Consider the following 23,983-nt stretch of genomic DNA (forward strand, 5'->3'; position numbering starts at 1 on the left):
CAAGATCCCTCTGTGTTTCAACACTCCTTATGACCCTACCATTCTTAATATGTTCTAATTCTATAACTTCCAAAAATATCTAATTTTGCACTTATTAGAAACAAATTCCACCTGCAATCACTCTGCCCATCTTAACAACTGAACAGTATATTCTGGAGTCTATGACTATGCTCCGATCAATGACACCACTGATTTTTTTTGTGTCATTTGCAAACTTACGAATTAGACATTTTTATTGTACACAGGGAGTAAGAATCCCAACAACAATCCCTGCAGTACACGACTGGTCACAGGGTTCCAATAACAAAACCAACCCTCTACCAATATCTTCTGCCTCCAATCACCCAGATAATTTTGCATCCGATTTGCCAAGGGGACAGGCCCACCACATCCCGGACACTGGGCCAGGGGCCTTGAAGCATCAAACGGTTCCCACGTTCCCACTGCTCCACGGGGAAGTGTATTTCCTCCAGACTCCCTGGTGAATTTTCTGGATGACACACACAGCACCCACACTGATGGAGGGATGGATTGGTTAGGGATTGGACAGAGGGAGTGCTTGGGGTGGTGGTGGGAGTGCTTTGAATGGCAGAAGGATGATGTTAGGATGGGGGAGGAAGTGCTTAGGCTGCTGGAGGGTGGGAGTATTTAGGGAAGTGGGTAGGGATCTGATTAAGCAGCTGCTTCAGTTACAGGTGATGACAACTTATCGAGTGATGTTGGAGCTGCATTCACCAGGTATTTGAAGAGTGTTCCCTTACACTCCTGACATGTCCTGTAAATGGGGAAAGGTCACGGTGTCAGGATACGGGATACCCAGCCTCAAACTTTCTCCAATAGCCACAGAGTATGTGTAATTAGTATTGTTGAGTTGCTGTTCCGTTGTCCTGATGATGTGGGACTTGCTGCTGGGAGAATCATTGAGTCTCAAGCACTGGGCTGTCTCCTGCTGACACTTCCATCACGTGGTTGCAAACTTCCCACTTATCAGCCCCTGCCTGAATATTCTCTGGGTCCTGCTGCATGCAGTTGAGTTGATAATGGAACTGAACATTGTGCCATCATCAGTCAAACGTTGCGATGCCAGGAAGGTCATTGATGAAGCAGCTGGTTGAGCCCAGGATACTGCCCTGAGGAACACCTGCAGTGATGACCTGTGGCTGGGTTGACTGACGTCCAATGACCACAACCAGCTTCCTCCGTGTGAGGTGTGACTCCACGTCAGAGTGTTAACCCTGGATGTTCGTTGACTTTAGTTTTACAAGGGGTCCCTAATGTCAGACTCAGTCAAACAATGCGTTGATGTTGAGGACAGTCAGCCTCGTCTTATCTCTGCAACTCAGCTTTTCGTTCCAGTCTTGGACCAAAGCCGTGATGAGATCTTCAGCTTCAGTGAGCAGGTTATTGGTGAGTAAGTGCTGCATATAAAAAGTGTCAACAATAGCTTCCCTCACTTTGCTGATGATCAAGAGTAGACCAATTGGAAGGTGATCAGCTGATTGGATTCATCCTGTTTTTGAACAGCAAACATGAGGGGAATTTTCCACATTGTTACTGGATGCTAATGTTGCAAAAACAACTTGGCCAGACGTGCCACTACTTCAGGAGTACAGGTCTTCAGTACTATAGCAGGGATGTTGCCTGGAGCTGGATATGTATAGGGGCTCTCTGCTGTTTCCTGGATAGACTGGATGTGGAGAAGATGTTTCCATTAATGATTGAGTCCAGGACCCAAGGCCATAGCCTCAGAATAAAAGGACATACTTTAGAAAGGAAATGACGAGGAATTAATTTTGTCAGAAGGTGATGAATCCGTCACAGGAGGCTTTGGAGGCCAAGTCAATGGATATTTTTAAGGTGGAGATTGATATATTCTTGATTAGTACAGGTGTCAGGGGTTATGGGGAGAAGGCAGGAGAATGGGTTTGAGGGAAAGATAGATCAACTGTGGTGTATCTGGACTTCCAGAAGGCTTTCGACAAGGTCCCACATAAGAGATTAGTATACAAACTTAAAGCACACGGCATTGGGGGTTCAGTATTGATGTGGATAGAGAACTGGCTGGCAAACAGGAAGCAAAGAGTAGGAGTAAACGGGTCCTTTTCACAATGGCAGGCAGTGACTAGTGGGGTACCGCAAGGCTCAGTGCTGGGACCCCAGCTATTTACAATATATATTAATGATCTGGATGAGGGAATTGAAGGCAATATCTCCAAGTTTGCGGATGGCACTAAGCTGGGGGGGGCAGTGTTAGCTGTGAGGAGAATGCTAGGAGACTGCAAGGTGACTTGGATAGGCTGGGTGAGTGGGCAAATGTTTGGCAGATGCAGTATAATGTGGATAAATGTGAGGTTATCCATTTTGGTGGCAAAAACAGGAAAGCAGACTATGATCTAAATGGTGGCCGACTAGGAAAAGGGGAGATGCAGCGAGACCTGGGTGTCATGGTACACCAGTCATTGAAAGTGGGCATGCAGGTGCAGCAGGCAGTGAAGAAAGCGAATGGTATGTTAGCTTTCATAGCAAAAGGATTTGAGTATAGGAGCAGGGAGGTTCTACTGCAGTTGTACAGGGTCTTGGTGAGACCACACCTGGAGTATTGCGTACAGTTTTGGTCTCCAAATCTGAGGAAGGACATTATTGCCATAGAGGGAGTGCAGAGAAGGTTCACCAGACTGATTCCTGGGATGTCAGGACTGTCTTATGAAGAAAGACTGGATAGACTTGGTTTATACTCTCTAGAATTTAGGAGATTGAGAGGGGATCTTATAGAAACTTACAAAATTCTTAAGGGGTTGGACAGGCTAGATGCAGGAAGATTGCTCCCGATGTTGGGGAAGTCCAGGACAAGGGGTCACAGCTTAAGGATAAGGGGGAAATCCTTTAAAGCCGAGATGAGAAGAACTTTTTTCACACAGAGAGTGGTGAATCTCTGGAACTCTCTGCCACAGAGGGTAGTCGAGGCCAGTTCATTGGCTATATTTAAGAGGGAGTTAGATGTGGCCCTTGTGGCTAAGGGGATCAGAGGGTATGGAGAGAAGGCAGGTACGGGATACTGAGTTGGATGATCAGCCATGATCATATTGAATGGCGGTGCAGGCTCGAAGGGCCGAACGGCCTACTCCTGCACCTAATTTCTATGTTTCTATGATTAGATGGCGCCTTAGACTTGATGGGCCAAATGGGCTAATTCTGCTCCTATAACTTATAAACATGATCTTACATTGAGTCAACTAAATTGTCTGGTCACTGGTTTCTGTGACGGTAGGCTCTCAGAAGATCAGAGATCATTCACTTCAGCACTCTGACTGAACACGGTTGTAAATGATCAGCCTTGTCTCCAGCACTCACATGCTGGGTCACATCATCGCTGAGGATGGGGATGCTATTTTGGCTGCTGCATTCGATGAGCTATTGAATTGTCCACCACTATTCATGTCCAGATATAGTAGGACCAGAGCTTTGACCTGAGCCATAGGGTGTGAAGTCCCTCAGCTCTTTTTTTTGCGGCTGTTGTTGCTGATGAGCTCACAATTCGTCCTCTGTCGCAGCTTCACCAGGTTGGCACCTCGTTGTGTTTATCTCCACCTGGTGCTGCTTCCTCATGTCCTCCTCAGTGAACCAGGGTTGACTCCCTCGGTGACAGGAATGGTGGCGTGAACCATGAGGTTACAGACTGCGTGGTGGACAGTTCTGCTGCTGTCCGCAGGACCGCATGGACCCCAGTTGTCAGCTGCATGATCTCTTCTGAGCCTCTCCCACTGAGCTCAATTGTACACACAATATGATGGGGATGAGCCTTCGGTGTGAAGACCAGACTTGTCTCCACAAGGACTGTACAGTGGGAAGTCTCATCATTGAGACTCCTGCCACTGGTAGCCTAGGGATGGCCAGGTCAGGCCAGATTACCCCTGGTCGCAGTCCACCATGGCCTGCCTGTCCGTCAGGAGTCGGCGGCCCAGTCTGTGGAGGTGCTACCAACCCACTCCCATGTTGGACATTGAAATCCCCACCTAGAGGACATTCTGGTGTTTGCTGGTCTCAGGACACTTTCTAAGTGTGGTCCAACATGGGGTAGAGCTAGTTCATCCGCTGAGGATGAGGGGCAGTGATCAGCAGATTTCCCTGCCCTTTCTACCAATGTGTCTGCTTTCAGTGAGGGTGACTCTGCAGCCCCAGATCTCTGCTCTGTCCCTAGTGACATTGTCTCCATTCTGACTCCTTGGTTCCCCTCTCGGAATGTGTCCCATCACAAGACTGGGAATAACTTGCTATTTACACCCCCGATTTGTGAGCTGTTTCAGTCTCTGTGGGGGAGAGGGTGTGCGACCCAGGATCTGCATTGTGCTGGATTCACTCTGGAACATGGCACACTATCCCAGTCTGGGTCTGTGCCCATCACAGTCCCAGGGCTGACACTCTTGGACCAGGTTCAGGACCGGTTTGGGCTGGGTCACACTCGGGTGCATAAGGGACACAGGGACCATTTGCAGAAGTGAAGAAAACCCTGCATCTGGATAAAATCCCCAGGTTCAATCATCCATGATTGAATGGCGGAGTAGATTTGATGGGCCAAATGGTTTAATTCTACTCCTATCACTTAAGATACAGAGCCATAAACAGGACATGGTGGAGAGTTGGTGGATGATTGCGGGCAGTAGTCGGGAAGGGGGCGCATCACGTGTGGACTTCGTACAGCAACAACTCGCTGAACTGAAGGGGGGGGGGGGGGGGGGGGGGGGGGGGAAGAGTTAAACTGGTGGGTGGAAATGAGCTGGGATCGGCTTAAAGTTCACTTGTGGCTGTTGGAGACGGGGTGTTGGGTATCGCGGGGTCCACAAGGAACTCCTTTACTCAAATTTCTTCTCTCTACCCCATCCTTAGAGCCCGTGGCAGGAACACAGATTAAGATTCAGAACATCACCGGGATCTGCAACCTGACCTGCTCCGTGACCTCTGGCGACCCCACCAGCTTCAGGTGGTGGAGGGGACAAGAACCTCTGGGAAACGACAGCACCCATCACCCCCGGCGACACGGAGAGACGATAGAGGTTCATCACACAGCAGCGGTCGGGGACGTTGTGTACAAGTGTGAGGCCAGGAACCTGGTCAGTGAGGGCACGGCACAGATCCTGCTGCCGGATGTCTGCAAACAGGCTCCACCTGGTGAGTGAAACACACTGCTGATACTGGAAATGTGTAATAAAAACAGAAAATATCGGAAATACTCCGAAGGTTCATCAGCCAATGATATGAGAGAAAGATAAACAACATTCCAGGTTAATGATTTTATGTCAGAAATTGGAAAAGTTAGAAATCAAATGTATTTTATGGGACAGAAAGTTGGAATCGGAAATACAGGGAGAATGCCAATGATAGCGACAGAGAGACACACACATAACAGAGGCGATGGTGGTGCTGGCTGAGAGATGGTGAATACTTGTTTCGTGAACAGAACCTGACTGTAAAAGGTGCAAATAGGAGATGAATTATAGAAGAGAGAAAGAAATCCATGCTGGAACTGTAGAATTCCAAACTTTTATTCAACATCATGCTGAACAGCCTGCAAGCTTGGGTGTGTCCAAAATACAAAAAGTGAAATTGCAAATGGAATCTATGCGAAATAAGTTAGCTCCAGAGAGAGTCACTGAGGGAAGAGATGTGTCTTAGGGCACTTTGTTACAAACAAGAAGGAACAGAAACTAATGAAGGTGCACTGTTATTAGATTTCCATAAAGGGCCTGTCCCACAAGCATGCAACTGCATGTGGCAAGCGCGACCAAACCGGAAGTGGGGGCCGCGCGGAGGTCGAGTGATCCCCGTACAGGGCTGATCCCACAAGCATGCGACTGCATGCGGCGAGCACGACCAACCCGGAAGCCGGGGCCGCGCGGAGGTCGAGTGATCCCGTACGAGTTGACGTGAAGTTCGAGCGAAGTCCACGGGAAGTTCGCACTAGGCGTACGCCGTCAAGACGCTGCGTACGGCGTCGAAACGCTGCACACGCCCTTCGAGGCGGTGTGTACGGCCTCAATGCGGCTGCGGGCTGGCCGTCCGTTGCCGTGCGGATTTTTGGACAGTGTCACATTTTCGGGGGTGCGCGCGATGTCGGGACCAGCTCCGCACAACTCCATGCGGCTCTGGCGATCGAAGTGGAAACGGCCACGCGAGGCCATACGGCTCAAGCGACCACGTTAGGTCGCGCTTGCCGCATGCAGTCGCATGCTTGTATGACAGGCCCTTTAGGCATTTGATGGAGTTGTTCCATTGTGTGCAGTTTTGGTCCCATAATTTGAGGAAGGACATTCTTGCTATTGAGGGAGTGCAGCATAGGTTTCCAAGTTAATTCCCGGGATGGCGGGACTGTCATATGCTGAGAGAATGGAGCAGCTTGGCTTGTACACTCTGGAGTTTAGAAGGATGAGTGGGGATCTCATTGAAACATATAAGATTGTTAAGGGTTTGAAATACTAGAGGCAGGAAACATGTTCCCGATGTTGGGGGAGTCCAGGGGTCAGAGTTTGAGAATAAGGAGTAGGTCATTTAGAACGGAGACGAGGAAACACTATTTCTCACAGAGAGTGGTGAGTCTGTGGAATTCTCTGTCTCAGAGGGCGGCGGAGGCAGGTTCTCTGGATGCTTTCAAGAGGGAGCTAGATAGGGCTCTTAAAGATCGCGGAGTCAGGGGATATGGGGAGAAGGCAGGAATGGGGTATTGATTGGGGATGATCAGCCTTGATCACATTGAATGGCGGTGCTAGCTCGAAGGGCCAAATGGCCTACTCCTGCACCTATTGTCTATTGTCTAAAAGTTACTGAAGAAAATAAAAGCTTGTAGTGCAGCAGGATTTGTGTTGTAATGAACAGAAGACTGGCAGGATAACAGGAAACAGAGTAGGAATAAATGAACACCATATAATATTGCCAAAGGGCTCGTTCTGGAGACTCCACTAGTATATGAATTTTAACATGATTCGTGTAAAAGGCCCGAAACGTAGGAAAGTAAGTTATGATGTGGACATAAGATAATTTACTTAAGGACTAGACTAAGTGGGACCAGTTGGGTCCCAGCATCACACTGGTCACCCAACGCAATATTCCACCTCTCCACCAATTCCAATATTGTTGGCCAGTGGGGGGGGGGGGGGGCTTTCGGTTGCGCTAGTATGGGTGTTGTGGGCCGAAGGGTCTGGTTTCCAGAGGGCTAGTATGGACATTGCTGGCTGAATGGATTATTGGGCTGGCAGCTCAGTCACGGAGGTCTGGCAGTACAGTCACTCAGACCTGGCAGCTGAGAAACTGCCTGAAATTGTGCCCAAAACAGGTAACAGACTCTGTGAGAGAGAAGGGGGAGAGGGTGGACTGAATAGATTATTGGGCTGGCAGCTCAGTGAGTCTTGGCTGGATGGCTGGCAGTTCACTTACTCAGGGCTGGTGGGCTGGCAGTTCAGTCACTTAAAGCTGGTGGACTGGCAGTTCACTTACTAAGGGCTGGTGGGCTGACAGGCTGGCAGTGCAGTCACTCACGCTTTGTGGCTGGCAGTTCAGTCACTTACAGCTGGTGGGTTGGCAGTTCACTTCCTCACGGCTGGTGGGCTGGCAGTGCAGTCACTCACGGCTGCTGGGCTGGCAGTTTAGTCACTTACAGCTGGTGGGCTGGCAGTTCACTTACTCACGGCTGGTGGGCTGGCAGTGCAGTCACTTACGGCTGGTGTGGTGGCAGTTCATTCAGTCACCACTCCTCCCTTCATCCCCCCACTCTGCTCCTTGACATTCCCCTCACCCCAACGCATTCAGTCCATCTCACCACAACCTCCCTCCATGCACTCTTAGCGGCTCTCCCACAGAGCAGCCATTCCTGCCTATTAGGTTCCCATTGTGATGAAGAACACGCAGGCATGAAAAGTGGAAAAAGGATTTATTAAAGTTTAAAATGTGAATGACTTAAAATATATGAACAATTTAAATGTTAACATAGAAACATAGAAAATAGGTGCAGGAGTTGGCCATTCAGCCCTTCGAGCCTGCACCGCCATTCAATATGATCATGGCTGATCATCCAACTCAGTATCCTGTACCTGCCATCTCTCCATACCCCCTGATCCCTTTAGCCACAAGGGCCACATCTAACTCCCTCTTAAATATAGTCAATGAACTGGCCTCAACTACCTTCTGCGGCAGAGAATTCCAGAGATTCACCACTCTCTGTGTGAAAAAAGTTTTCCTCATCTCGGTCCTAAAAGATTTCCCCGTTATCCTTAAACTGTGACCCCTTGTTCTGGACTTCCCCAACATCGAGAACAATCTTCCTGCATCTAGCCTGTCCAACCCCTTAAGAATTTTGTAAGTTTCTATAAGATCCCCCCTCAATCTTCTAAATTCTAGCAAGTACAAACCGAGTCTATCCAGTCTTTCTTCATATGAAAGTCCTGACATCACAGGAATCAGTCTGGTGACCCTTCTCTGTACTCCCTCTATGTCAAGAATGTCTTTCCTCAGATTAGGAGACCAAAATTTCTCCTCATGCCAGTCCTAAATCTTTTGCTCTGTAGCCTGAGACCCTTGTCCCAGACATTCCAGGCAGGGAAAACAACTTCCACTCATCCCACCTACCAGCTCTGTCAGAATGTGTAAGAAGGAATTGCAGATGCTGGTTTACACCAAAGATAGACCAAAAATGCTGGAGTAACTCAGCGGGCCAGGCAGCATCTCTTACCGGAGACTCTTCTTACCGGAGACCGCGGGCTTCATGGTGATAAAGACCACAGGCCCCTGCGGTCGGAGCACTTCCACAGCGATCCTCGGCAAAGGATCGTGGCTCCAGGAAAGGCCACACCACTCCACATTGTAGGCCGCAAGGGGGGGGGGGGACGGAGATGCAACATGGAGCAAAATCACATCTCCGTCGAGATAAGATAACTCCAGGTGTGGTGTCACCAAGACCCTGTACAACTGCAGTAGAACCTCCCTGTTCCTATACTCAAATCCTTTTGCTATGAATATGCTAAGCTTTGTTAAAGATGTGAATTATTAAGTTCTTTCTTGTTGTGTCTCTTGTTGTGTTCTGCTGCTCACTGCCTCTTGATGGCTATTTGCTGTTGATAAAAAAAAGAGACAATTTTAAAGTAGAGAGATTGAGCGATTGTAATTTATTGTAATTCTCAATCCTCTGGTCTCACTGAAAAATTTGTGCAAAACATTTTTTTGAGGTGGGGCTGTCGGGGTGGGGGCGTGGCAAACGTCCTGCAGCCAAAGGAGGGAGACGGCTTCAGGTGGGGGCTCTCGTGGGCTGATGAGGGAGGGGGTGTCCTGCAGCGGGAGATGGGGGCGGCGTCAGGAAGGGGAGCATCCTATAGCCAGGTGGAGGGCAGCGTCTTGAGGTGGGGATGCCAGTGGGGAGGGGGGGGGGGGGGGCTTATGACTGACTTCTGGAGTCACGTCCGACTTTTGTAAACTGAAAACATCCACATTGAGGAACAGCTTCTTCCTGACAGCCATCAGGCTATTTAACATAACGAATAAGCCTTGAACTGCGAAAGACTATATTATTTGTACTATTTGTTATTTGTTGATCACCCACACAACCTCCACTTCACACAGCCACTCACACACAGACTCACACACAGATACAGACTCACACACACACACACACACACAGACACACTCACATACACACACACACACACACACACAGACTCGCACACACACACTCACTCACTCACTCACACACACAGACTCACTCACACACTCAGACTCACTCACACACACAGGCTAAAATGCCAAGTAACTTCAGAACTTGGTAAAACAGTGTGTAAACGAATGATTCAAACGTTTAAAGTCTCCTGTAGAGGCTGCTGCTTCTGAAGCAAAAACATGCTTTAAATAACGTCCGACAAACACACTCACCATAGAGCAGCCAGCTCTCTTGATTTATTCAACAACGTCTTCACTATGCCTTCTGCAGTCAGCGCCATCTTGCAACGAACTGGAAATAACGCACTCAGCGCCATCTTGCCGCTAAACGGAAATGACGTAATCGCCGCCATCTTGCCACTAAGCGGAAGTCACAAAATGAGCGCCAATTTTGCAATTAAACACAGTCCTGGTTTAATTAAATGTTTATTCATGCTTCATCCATCCGAAAACTTTTGAACACAAACTTTTTAAAAGGCAAGGCAAACAATTTGGCAACCACTTTACAACCAATCCATTTACTGAACACTTTTTAACAGCCAAGGCAAACAATTTGGCAACCATTTTACAAGCACATCGCGGGGACTCGCCGTCGAGTAGACGAGCGTTCAGTGTTATTCGCAGCTCAGTGAGCCGTGACCCTCTCACTTCCTCCATCTCTCAGAGATTGAGCGAGGCATGACACTTCCGGGTTTTATAGTCCCTCCCCCCTGCTGTCAGCGGTGGCAGCAGAGAGAATGGTGACATTTTTTAAAACATTAATAACTCTCTGATTTTTCATCGATGGGAAAAATCCTCTGGTCCAGTCCGGCGGAGGAGGACTCTGAGCGAGGTGGCCAAAATTGACGGCCGTAAATGACGGCGTTCTCTCGGAAATCACGAAACAGAAAGTCGAAAGCGGTCAAGATCTTAGTTTTAGTAATATAGAAGATAATAAGGCAAGATAAGTGAGCGGGCAAGGATCTAACAAATGTAGAATAATGTGGGTAACATGTTCAGACTGAAGAAGGGTTTCGACCCGAAACTTTGCCTATTTCCTTCGCACCACAGATGCTGCCACACCCGCTGAGTTTCTACAGCATTTTTGTCTACCTTCGATTTTCCAGCATCTGCAGTTCCTTCTTAAACATACATGTAACTACAATCAAGCTATTCACAAGCAAAAAGTAAAATACCAGAATGCAGAATATATTTTTGCAGCATTGTAATGTTTCAAAGAAAAAGTCCAATGTTGGCAATGTGGTAGATTAGAAGATCAGGATTATACCTGTCTTATGGGTGGACCATTCAGTAGTTTGCCTCAGCTGTTCCTGAGTTGGAGTCCTGAGGCTGGTAGTGCGTGGTTTAAATGTTCGTATAGTCAGCCCAATGGGACCAGTACTTGATCCATAGCTTTCTAGCCTTGGAAATATATGCCCTTGCCCAGAGGCTTTAATACTGTGAGAATATTTGCCCCACCAGCTTCTTAGGGAGTGTGTTTCAGATTTTGTCTGCCCTCCAGGCGAAATAAATCTTCCACAGATCCTCTATAACCTCTCACTGCTATCCTTAAATATATATCTTCTATTAGAAAAATCTATTCATACTATCTCCCTTATCTAGGTCCCTCATAATGTGGTGCATCTATCACAGCACCCCTCCACTCTCAGCCACCTCCACTCTAAAGAAAACAAATCCAACCAATCCAGTCTCCCCTCATAACTGAAACACTCAATCCCAGACAACATTTTGATGAATCTCCTCTGCATTGCTCCAGTGAAATAGAAACATAGAAAATAGGTGCAGGAGTAGGCCATTCGGCCCTTCGAGCCTGCACCGCCATTCAATATGATCATGGCTGATCATCCAACTCACACCCTTTCTCTGGTGTGATGGCCAGAATTGTACACAATATATTCCAGCTGTGGCTTAATCAATGTATCATAACATTGATCCCTGGAGGGTCTCGTACGACAGAGGGACTGAGTACAAGTACATAGTTCCCTGAAAATAACATCACAGGTTGACAGGGTGGTGAAGAAGGCTTTTGACATGCTGCCGTTTATCAGTATAGGCATTCAATATAGAAGTATTATTTATTTAAATCATTTGCTATGTCGCTCTTCCAGGGAGATGCTAAATGCATTTCGTTGTCTCTGTACTGTACACTGACAATGACAATTAAAATTGAATCTGAATCTGAATCTGAATCTGAATCTGAAGTAGGGATGTTATGTTGCAGTTGTACAAAACTGTGATGAAGCCACACTTGGAGTATTGAGTTCAATTTTTGTCAACATGAAATAGGAGATATGCCATTAAGTTGGAAATCGTACAGAAAGATGTACAAGGATGTTGACATGACGGTGAGAGGTTGAGCAGGCTAGGACTTTATTCCTTGGAGAGTAGAAGGCTGAGTGATCTTACAGGGGTGTATAAAATCACGTGTAGCATAGATAGGGTGAACATTGCCTTTTCTCCAGGGCTTTAGAATCAAGAACTAGAAGTCATAACTTTAATGTGCGAGGGGAAAGATTTAGTGGAAATGTTTGGGGCAATGTTTTCCACACAGAAGGTGGTACATAAATGGAATGTGCAACCTGATGAAGTGGTTGCAGCAGGTACCATAACAAAATTTAAAAGACAATAAAGTCTATCTTCTATCCTTATCTCACACCTTTTGTCTTTTCATCACTGGATTTTGCCCAACTTTCTGCCTATCAACCCCTCCCCCTTTCCTGTTTCTACCTATCACTTGCCGGGCTTTGCCTTGCACTTATCCAGCATTCCCCCCACTCACCACAATCAGTCCGAAGAAGGGTTCTGACCCGAAACATTACCTATCTACGTCCTCCAGAGATGCCGCCTGACCCACTGAGTTATTCCAGCAAATTGTATGTTTTAAAGCAAATTGTAGCTCACCTTGGATTCCACGCGGGGATGGAGGAGAATGTTTTGAGGGGTGAATAGAGGGTGGACTGAGAGTACCAAAACTGTATTAATGGAGGACTTCATCAAAACCCATGTGGATAGATGGATCCCATCAATTCTCTGTCAGTGGGAGAGCTAGAATGGAAATTGAATCATTAAATTTTGACTCCTCTGTTGTTTTAGGGCGAAGGAGATTAACATGGAATAAAATTATTATTATTTGCAGCTTGTGTAGCTGTTTTCATCATTTTTCTGGTCTGCTTCATCGTAAGGTGAAGAACAGTAGGAGGTCAAAATGCTCTAGTCACTGGAGGCAAGTATCTGATACCCAGCCCATGAGCCAGAGTGGTCGCAGTCCCAGGAAAGACTGCACATGGTGCTAGATGGGAGATGATGAATTGGGCCGAGCGTGACCAATGAGATAAGGGGCTGGAAAGCGGTGCTTATTTATTTATTTATTTCTTTCTTTCTTGCCAGTGCTAGTGTCGAGCTATTGGCTTAAAACACTATTATTCTGAAATGGAGGGCTAGGAAAATTACTGAAGGGTTGTTTAGAGACTACGGTGCGTTGTGACAGCATGTGTAAGAAAGGCCTATGACAGTGTCAAAAATATTATACACCTTGCAGGGTTCTCACTTCATTTTTTTTCTCTGTTGTCAGCCGGGCAACCTTGGCAGCTTTTTAAGTTGCCAAATGACAGTTTAGGTAGTCATTTAAGGCGGCTTGCATGACGCGTGCGATAATGTGCTCGAACGAAGTGCGTAGTTACCAGTCGGAATTATGCTCAATGAAGCATTCACATATTATTTCTGCATCAAATAAAGTCACAAACTAAACATATTCACCAATCAAGACATAATTTATACCACAATGACATGCAGCAAAATTATAATACAGTATCTCAACTCTTTTTACACATTGCAATGAATGCAATTTCTATTATTTCTTTCCACTTCCAAACAAAAATGTTGTTGGATTATTCAGCGTATGATCAACCTCGGTGAGACCAAGCGCAGGCTTGGCGATCGCTTCACACAACACCTCCACTCAGTTCGCAATAACCAACCTGATCTCCCGGTGGCTCAACACTTCAACTCCCCTTCCCATTCCAAATCCGTCCTTTCTGTCCTGGGCCTCCTCCATGGCCAGAGTGAGGCCCACCGCATATTGAAGGAGCAGCACCTCATATTTGCTTGGGTAGTTTACACCCCAGCGGTATGAACATTGACTTCTTCAACTTCAGGTATTCCCTGCTTTCTCCTCCCCTTCCCAGCTCTCCCTCAGCCCACTGTCTCTGCCTCTTCCTTTCTTCTCCCCCCCCCCCCACACCCTCATATCAGTCTGAAGAAGGGTCTTGACCCGAAACATTGCCTATTTCCTTCGTTCCATAGATGCTGCCTCACCCGCTGAGTTTCTCCAGTATTTTTGTCTACCTATTCACACAAGTTCTGTTATCTCACTTTCCTCACACACTCCCGACACATTAGGGGCAATTTTAGAGAGACACGTTAACCTACAAAGCCAATGTGTCTTTGGGATGTGGGAGGAAACCCACACGCTTGCAGGGAGAATGTGCAAATTCAGCACAGACACAAAACACAATTATACGTTTGGTTACTAAAAAAATGAAAATATCCATTTTCAGTTTAAAATCTCCAAGTGACGCTATGTCCCCCTTTACAGCTACTGTATGTTTTAATTAAGTTTTAATTAAGATAAAACGCTATCACTTACGGCTGTGATTTTTGGCCATCTTACTCAGTCCCCCTCCGCTCAGCAGGTGCAGAGGATTCTTCCCATCAATGAAAAATATAAGTGTTATTAGTGCTTAAAAAGTTGAGAATCTCTCTCCTGTCAATCACGCCATGAAGGCCACACCTTTTCCGGAGGGAGGGGGAGGGGTTATAAAACCCGAAAGTTGGGGTGTGGCTCAGTCTCTGCATGACGGGGGAGGGACAAGTCACAACTCTGTCTGAGCTGTGAATCAACTGAACACACTGAATGTCTACTTAGCTGTGAGTATGGTGTTTTGTGTGGTTTTATGATGGTTTCACCCTGATTGAAATGGTATGAAACTGCATTTGAATGTGGTGGTCTTGCACCCTGCATGAAATGGTATGAAAGTGCATTTGAATGTGGTGGCGTAGCACCCTGTATGAAATTGTATGAAGCTGCATTTGAATTTGGCGGCCTTGCACCCTGCTTGAAGTGGTATGAAACTGTACTGCATTTTTATGGCCTTGCACCCTGCTCGAAGTGGTAAGAAACCGCACTTGAATTTGGTGGCCTTGCACCATGCTTGAAATGGTAGGAAAATGCATTTGAATTTGGTGGCCTTGCACCCTGCTTGAAATGGAATTTCAAGGAATAGCCATGAGTCAACTGCCAGCCCACCAGCCGTGAGTGAGCTGCCAGCACATTGGTGGAGAGGTGGAATATTGCGTCGGGCGACCAGCCCTCCCGTGTGAACATGGGACCCAACAGGTCCCACTTAATCTAGTAATCGTATATGTTTCAATAAGATATCTTCTCATCCTTCTAAACTCCAGAGTATACAAGCCCAGCCACACCATTCTCTCAGCCATCGTGGGAATTAACCTTGTAAACCTACGCTGCACTCCCTCAATAGCAAGAATGTCCTTCCTCAAATTAGGGGACCAAAACTGTACACAATACTCCAGGTGTGGTCTCACTAAGACCTATACAATTACAGAAGGACCTCTTTGCTCCTATACTAAACTCCTCTTGTTATAAAGGCTAACATGACATTCGCTTTCTTCCCTGCCAGCTGTACCTGCATGCTTACTTTCATTGACTGATGAACAAGGACCCCCAGATCCCGTTGTACTTCCCCTTTTCCCAACTTGGCACCACTTAGATAGTAATCTGCCTTCCTGTTTTTGCTACCAAAGTTGATAACCTCACATTTATCCACATTAAACTGCATCTGCCATGCATCAGCCCACTCACTCAACCTATCCAAGTCACCCTGCATTCTCATCTATCATCTGCAAATTTGCTAATGTTACTTTGAATCCCTTCATCGAAATCATTGATGTATATAGTAAAAAGCTTTTAAAGAACAGCAGAAGGTAACTAAAAAGGCAATATCTGGAGAAAAGATGAAATACGAAGGTAAGCTGGTCAATAATATAAGCGGATAGCAAGAGTGTCTTCAGTTATATAAAGAGTAAGAAAGAGGCAAGAGTGGAAGTTGGATCACTGGAGAATGATGCAGGAGGTGATAATGGGGAATAAAGAAATGGCAGAGAAGTTGAATAACTTTTTTGCATCAGTCTACACAGTGGGAGACACCAGCAATGTCAAGAAATTCCGGAAGTGGTGGCGCTGAGAACGGCTGCGGCTTGCCTGCAGTCCGTTTGTCTTTACTTTTTTGTGTTGTTTTTTTCGTTTTGTGTAGTTACGTTTTTGGTTTTTAAGCTGTGTTTATGTGGGGGGGGGGGGGGGGGGGTTGAAACGGGGCTTGCTGTCTCTCCCTTCGGGGGAATAGGACTTTTTGTCGTATCCCCCTTCTCTGCCTCCGTCTTCGCTGAGGCCTAATGGCGGAGCTGGCGACCACGAGGCTCCGGAGGCAGCTGACAGGACTCGCCCTAGGCTCGCTCCCGCGAGGGCGGCCTGACGAGGGGCTGAGACTCTCTCGTGAGGGGCTATGACGCTCCCGTCGGAGTGGCCCAGCCCGAGGTGGAACGGCACTCCCGTCGGAGTGGCCCAGCCCGAGGTGGAACGGCACGCCCGTCGGAGTGGCCCAGCCCAAGGGTGGAACGGCACTCCCGTCGGAGTGGCCCAGCCCAAGGGTGGAACGGCACTCCCGTCGGAGTGGCCCAGCTCGAGGGTGGAACGGCACTCCCGTCGGAGTGGCCCAGCTCAAGGGTGGAACGGCACTCCCGTCGGGTGGCCCAGCTCAAGGGTGGAACGGCACTCCCGTCGGGTGGCCCAGCTCAAGGGAGGAACGGCACTCCCGTCTGAGTGACCCAGCTCGAGGGAGGAGCGGCACTCACGTGAGGGCGATCCGGCTCGGGGCTGGAACGGTGCTCCGGTGGCTGGGACGACGTTCTGGCGGCGGTGACCTGAGTCCTGGGTTCAACCGCGGGCCAGCGGCTGCGTCCGCTGGACTGGAGGGCGGCAGCTTCGACCACCCCCGGGCCGCGGTGTTTAAACCGGCCCGTTCGCAGGGTTCGGTGAGCCGCGGGACTGTTTGTGCCATCGCCCGGTGGGGAATCGCCTCAGCGCAGAGGGAGAAGAGGAGGGAAGAGACAGTAACCCTAAGATTTTTGCCTCCACCACAGTGAGGAGGTGCTTGGAGGATACACTGTGGTGGATGTTAATTTGTGTTTATTGTTGTTTTTTATTGTATGTATGACTGCAGGCACGAAATTTCGTTCAGGTCTGAATGACAATAAAGGTATTCAATCAATTCAATTCAATTCAATTCAAAGTCAAGAGAGCCGGGGGTTGGAAGTTAGTGGGGTGGTTATTACGAGGCAGAAGGTGCTTGGGAAACTGAAAAGGATGAAGGTGAATAAGTTACCTGGGCCAGATGGACTGTACCCTAGTCTTCTGAAAGAGGTGCTTTAGAGATTGTGGAGGCATTGACAGTGATATTTCATATGTTCATAGGTTATAGGAGTTGAATTAGGCCATTTGGCCCATCGAGTCTACTCTGCCATTCAATCATGATTGATCTCTGCCTAATCTACAATTTTTTATTTTCAAGAATCACTAGAGACAGGAGAGGTCCTAGATGATTGGAAAGTTGCCAATATTACCCTATTGCACAAGAAGGAAGCAAAGCAGAATAGTGGGATCTATTAGTCTGACCGGCGGTTGGTAAGATTTTAGAGTCCATTATAAAAGATGAGGTTACAGAGTACTTAGAAGTTCACGATAAAATAGGTCAAAGTCAGCATGGCTTTGTGAAGGGGAGGTCTTGCTTGACAAATTTGCTGGAATTCTTTGAAGAAGTAAATAGCAGGACAGACAAAGGAGAGTCAGTAGATGTTATTTACTTAGATTTTCAGAAAGCCTTTGATAAGGTGCCACACATGAGGCTGATAAGGAAGATGAGAGCCCACGGTATCAAAGGGCAGATACTAGCATGGATAGCAGGCTGGCTGGATGGCAGAAGACAATAAAAGGTTTTTTTCTGGTTGGCTGCCAGTGACTAGTGAAGTTCCGTAGGGGTTGGTGCTGGGGCTGCCGCTCTTCAAGTTGTATATGAATGATTTGGACGAGGGGATTGAAGGCTTTGTGGCCAAGTTTGTGGATTGTATGACAATAGGTGGAAGGGCAGGTAGTGTAGAGAAAGCAAGGAGTCTACAGAAGGACTTGGGATTGTGGGCAGACAAGTGGCAGATGGAATATAGTGTCGCAAAGTGTGGAATCATGCATTTTGGTAGAAGGAATAAAGGCGTAGACTATTTTCTAAATGGGGAGAGAATCCAGAAATTGTAGGAGCATGATGTTCAGTGTGGACTCGGTGGGCAGAAGGGCCTGTTTCTACATTGTATCTCTAAACTAAATTTAACTTTTATAAGATGTATATTATACACATCATCCTCTTGTGCTCCAAAGAAAGAAGTCCCAGCCTGCTCAAACTCTCCCTATAGTGTTGGCCCTCACATCCTGGTCACATTCTTGTAAATCTTCTCTGTACTCTTTCCAGCTGAACAGCATCCTTCCTGTAGCAGGGTGACCAAACCTGAACTCCATTAACCATCCGTCAGCTCACCTGCCCAACCAAGTTCCTACTACAATATGTGACCCAGGATCTGCACGTGCTGGATTCACTCAGGAACACGGCACGCTACCCAGTCTGGCTCTGTGCCCGTCACATTCCCAGGGCTGCCACATTTGGCCAGGTTCAGGGCCGGTCTGAGCTGGGTCACCCTCAGGTTTTTAATGAGTGACATAAGACATGGAACAGGACACAGTGGAGAGTTTGTGGATGAGTGCGGGCAGTGGTCGGGAAGGGGGCGCAGCGCCCGTGTAGACTTCCTCCAGCAACAACTGGCTGAACTGAATGGGGAGGGAAGAGTTAAACTGGTGGGTGGAAATGAGCTGGGATAGGCTCATTCGTGGCTCGTGGCTGTTGGAGACGGGTTATTAGGTATCAAGGGGTTTACAAGTATCTCCTTCTTTCTTCTCTCTGGCCCAACCTCAGAGCCAGTGGCAGGAACACAGATCAGGCCACAGAACATCACTGAGATCTGCAACTTCAATCTGACCTGCTCCGTGACCGCCGGCAACCTCATCAGCTTCAAGTGGTGTAGGGGAGAAGAAGCTCTGGGAAACGACAGCACCCATTGCCTCCGGGGACAGGGAGAGACGGTAGAGGTTCATCACACAGCAGAGGTCGGGGACGTTGTGTACAGCTGTGAGGCCACAAACCCGGTCAGTAATGGCACAGCACAGATCCGGCTGAAGAACATCTGCAAACAGACCACATTTGGTGAGTGTCAGAGGGGGAATCAGGTTTGAAGAATGTGGTGGTTTAACTGTTCATTGAGATAGTGCGGAGGGAGCTTCACTTTCTTTTACCTTCCAAGGACTTTATTCAGTAATTGCATATTACAGTCTACCACAAGGTACAAAACGTTCACTAGTCACATTGCATCAGGCAATTATTATAATGCAACAATGGCATCTTCATCCACAATGCACTGGACCCCCCGCGGCGACCAGCGTTCACGGAAGGCCTCCACAGTCCCTGTGGACACCGCGTGTTCCCTCTCCAGGGACACGCGAGCACGGACATAGGCCCGGAAGAGGGGCAGGCAGCTGACTTTGGTGTGACCATCGACTACCCACTGTCTGGACCAGCTAATGGCCATCTTGACCAAGCCCAGGAGCAGACAGACAGGGATATCCCACCCTCCTAATCGACCATCCCACTCCCTGCCTTGTGCCCAAATCCAGAATCGTGCGACTAAAAAACAACCAGAACGTGAGGAGCAGCATCTTCAGATACTCGTAGAGGGGCTGCAACCTCTCACACTCCATATACACGGAGTGTGTACACGATACACGGTCTCTACCTTGCCACAGAAGTTACAGGCAGCTGGCGAGTCCGTGAACTGTCTTAAATATCTGTTACACATCACAGCTCTGTGCAACACTCTCCCTTATAAAGAGACCTCCAATGGGGATCACTCCCGCCATCAGGGGGTAACACGGACTGCCAGGGCATTTCCAGACGGAAGACGAGGGTGAGGAAGTGTAGAGTGTGCAGGAGCAACCTGTACAGTAAACGTCTCTTCAGGGCATCTTGGAAATGTGAACATCTTGGAAATGCGGTTCATATTGTGTAGGGCCGGCTCCCGGGAAAGATTCTGGGGCCAGGTCCCAATGAGCAATTCTGACGGAGCGGGGATTAGCTCGGTTGGAATTGTTCCGAGCACATGCGTTTTCTCGACACCCACCATGACAGGGTGAGGACCGGCCACCCTTGCAGTTACAACACCCCCTCCCCCTGAGGAGCAGTGCCCTGGCTGAAGGTGACCAATTCAATTCAATTCAATTCAACTTTAATGTCATTGCACAAATACTGAGTATGCGTACAACGAAATGCAGTTTGGCGTCAGTCCGTAGTAGTGCAGTATAGAAATAAAAATAAAAAAAGAGGATACAGAATAATAAAAAATACAGAATAATTAAACAATGGGGACGGAGGGACCGGAGGAATCTATCGGCGGGACTCCGAGTTCAGCAATGCGACGGTATGATTGTAGAAGCTGTTCCTCATCCTACTGGTACGAGACCTGAGGCTCCTGTACCGCCTCCCTGATGGGAGGAGGGCAAACAGTCCATGGTTGGGGTGGGAGGGGACCAGATTCATAACTCTCAAGACATCACGGTAGAAGCTGGGCAGATCCCACGTGGCCGGTCGACTGATGCCCGCCACCGGGATCCGCAAACCCCCCTCTAGGTAACGGCCCTGGCGGAAAATATACATGGCCAGAGCGTGCCATCTAGGCGGGTGTTCTGCATACACGTACCTCCGCAGGGTCCTGAGACGGAGGGCCCCCACCTGGGTACACACGCATAGCAAGGACTGGCCACCTTCCTCTAACGGGAGACTCAGGACCACTATGGAAACCCAGTGCTTCTTGTCTTCCCAGAGCAAACTCACTAACCTCTTCTGTATCGTGGTAGCAAAGGTCGAGGGCGGGACAAGAGTGGCCAGCCGGTACCATAACATGGAGGCCACCAGCTTGTTTTTGACCAGCACTCTACCTTCAAAGGAAAGCCCTCTGAGCAAGCCTGATCAGCGCCCCAGCCGGGCGACGACTTTCGTCTCCAGCTTCTGCTAGTTTGCGGGAAAAGCATCCTCAGTGGGACTTAGGTAGATTCCCAGGTAGAGGAGGTGCGTGGTGCTCCACACATATGATGTCATCTCCTCCGGCAGGGAGTCCCCCTGCCACTGACCCACTAAATATCTGGAACACTTACTCCAGTCAATCCTGGTGGAGGATGCGGCTGAGAAAACATGCTGGCACTCACGCATCTTCCGCAAGTCAACGTCAGTGAAAGTAAGGAGTACATCGTCGGCATAGGCCGAGAGAACCACCCCCACCCCCGGTCCTGGGAAAGTCAGGCCTGTCAACTGCCTCCGAAGAAGACACATGAACGGCTCTACACAGACTGAGTACAACTGACTAGACATGGGACACCCCTGGCGTACCCCCCTCCCAAAGTGAATGGGTGCCAACAACGAACCGATCACCTTTACGAGACATTCCGCTGCGGCGTACAAAAGCCGGACCCGGGCCACAAAATGCGGCCCAAATCCAAACGCCTGCAGCGTCCCAAAAATGTAGTCATGATCTACCTTGTCAAATGCCTTCCCCTGATCAAGGGATAGAAAAGCAACTGACTGACCAGCCCCCTGGGGCAGATGGATCAGGTCCCTAACCAGGTGGATGGTGTCTTGTATGGACTGGCCAGGGACTGTGCAGGACTGGTCCGGGTGGATCAGTTGGGACAGCACGGAACCCAGACGATTTGCCATTGACGGGCAAAACATTATACTCTGTAATGAGGAGAGAGACCGAGCGCTAATTCTTCAACTGGTGGAGATCACCCTTCTTGGGCAGCAGGACAACGACTACCCTGCACCACGAGAGGGGCATCTCCCTGGTCGCCAGGCTCTTCCCCCAGGACCTTTGTGTAATCTCCCCCTGGACATCGAAGAAGGATCTAACAAACTCTATGGTCAGCCCATCCAGCCCTGGGGCCTTACCCCTCCTGAGCTGGTGCAGGGCACCAGTCAACTCCTCCAAGATATTAGGTCATCAAGGAGTTCAACCACCTCTCTATCTACGGACGGTAGACCCTCCCACAGGACCCGCTGTGCCTCGCCGTTAAAACCATCTGCAGAGAACAGTCCCATAAAACAGCTTTGGGAGGCTTTTTCCACGTCTTCTGAGCCTCCAGAAACTGCCGGATTCATAAAGTACCTTCTCTTCGTTTATGCCCAACTGACCTGGTTACGATGCTAGAAACCACAACTCCGACTCCGTCTCCAAGTACAGTTGGCAATTCACCAGCCACTGCTGCTCCTATGGCACTCCAGAAAAGCACTGTAATTCCGCACTAAATGGAGAAATCCTTTGAAAAGAAAAGTCCCTGCAATCCGAACGTTATGTCTAATCTTGAAATCTCACTGCTTCTGTCCCTCTTCCTTTCAAAAACCTTTCAAAAGTTACTTATAAAACTCTCAGCCGTCGGAGCAATGCCACTCTGTATCCGACCTTGAGAGCTTCACTCTGTGTCTGTCCATGCTTTTTTTTTTTTACAAATACTTTATCCCAAAAACAATATTAACGTACAAAGTAACAGGGGGCGCTGACCTGTGCGCAGCTGCCCAGCTTCGACCCGTCCTCGCGGCCTACCAGCGGGCCTGGAGCGGCGTTTCCTGTCGGGCACTGCCCAGAACCACGGCTTCAGCAGCGGCACAGCGCTGGAGCGCTATCGTGGAGCGGGCGATGCCTTGCCTGGGTCGCCGCGCTGGAGCTCCGGTGAGCTGAAGACCGCCGAGTGGAACATCGCGGAGCTGCGGGTTTGAGGAGCGGCCAGCTGCGGGCGGCGGTGCTGACTTTACACCGGGAGCCTGGGATCTCTAGATGAGATCGCCAGTATTGGAGCTCCAACTGGCGCGGCCTTGTCGGCTTCGGAAGCCGCGGCCTCCAGTACGGAAGCGGCCGTTCCAGGGTTCCCAAGCCGCTGCGAGGATTCTCCCGACGCCGGAGCAACATCACCCGGCGAGAACGGCCAGGAACATCGGGCCTCCGTAGAGGCAACTGTGGAGGCCTCAATGGGCCCGACTATGGGTGAACTGGGGTTGGGGACTGGACTTTGTGCCTTCCCTCATGGTGGGAGCCATTGTGGGGGGATGTTCTTTATGTTTAATCTCTTATTAATGTTATGTCTGTATTCTTTCTTTATGGGCTGCACTGGCAAGAAGCATTTCACTACACCTAGGTGTATGTGACTAATAAATAACCTTTGACCTTTGACCTTTGAAGTAGTAGAGCGTTCATACCAAAAGCTGCCTGTATCGGCAGTTTACAAACAAAACAAAAATGTAAATTAAAATTAAAATTCAGCCATCCTTGTCTATAATACAATCGACCTCCCGCGGAGACCAGCGTTCACGGAAGGCCTTGAGCGTTCCCTCTCCAGGGACACGCGGGCATGGACGTAACCCCGGAAAATGGGCAGGCAGCCGACCGCTGTACAGCCGTCGACTGCCCACTGCCTGGACCAGCGAATGGCCATCTTGGCCAGGCCCAGGAGCGGACCGACAGGGAGACCCCCTCCTCCCTCCCGACCCTCCCCCCTCTGTACCGGTATCTGTGCCCAAATGTCAGGAGCGTCGGACTAAAATGGAGCCAAAATTTGAGGAGCAGCCCCTTCAGATGGTCGAACAGGGGCTGCAATCTCTCACACTGCATGTACAAATGGTACACGGTCTATTCCTCGCCGCAGAAGTGACAGGCGGCGGACGAGTCTGTGAACCGGCTCAAGTACCTGTTGCAGGCCACGGCTTTGTCCAACACTCTCCACCCCAGGTCCCCGATGTAAATGGGGAGGACTCCCTTGTAGAGAGACCTCCACTGTGGACCGCTCCTGCCGTCAGGTGGTAACACGGACCGCCAGGGTGTGTCCGGACGGAAGACGAGGGCGAGGAAGTGGAGAGTGTGCAGGAGCAGCCTGTACAACACGCGCTTCTCCACGTCACGGAACGGCACGCTGGGCATCCATGCAAAACCTGTCATCTCCTCCGGCAGGGAGTCCACCTGCCACTGACCCACCAAGAGACCAGCACACTTCCCCCAGTTGATCCTGGCGGAGGACGCA

General features: G+C 49.0%; 1 protein-coding gene across 1 annotated transcript in view; it reads left to right on the forward strand.

Moving 5' to 3' along the window:
• Nucleotides 1-5,231, forward strand: part of LOC116986867 (SLAM family member 5-like) — a 361,696-nt gene extending 356,465 nt beyond the window's left edge. Inside the window, exon 3 of the mRNA XM_033042630.1 lies at nt 4,885-5,231. Coding sequence (XP_032898521.1) covers nt 4,885-5,174 — 290 coding nt within the window. The 3' untranslated portion in view covers nt 5,175-5,231. The remainder of the gene's footprint in view (nt 1-4,884) is intronic.
• The last annotated feature ends 18,752 nt before the right edge of the window (nt 5,232-23,983 follow it).

The sequence above is a fragment of the Amblyraja radiata genome, chromosome 24 (assembly GCF_010909765.2).
Source record: "Amblyraja radiata isolate CabotCenter1 chromosome 24, sAmbRad1.1.pri, whole genome shotgun sequence".
Taxonomy (NCBI): Eukaryota; Metazoa; Chordata; class Chondrichthyes; order Rajiformes; family Rajidae; genus Amblyraja; species Amblyraja radiata.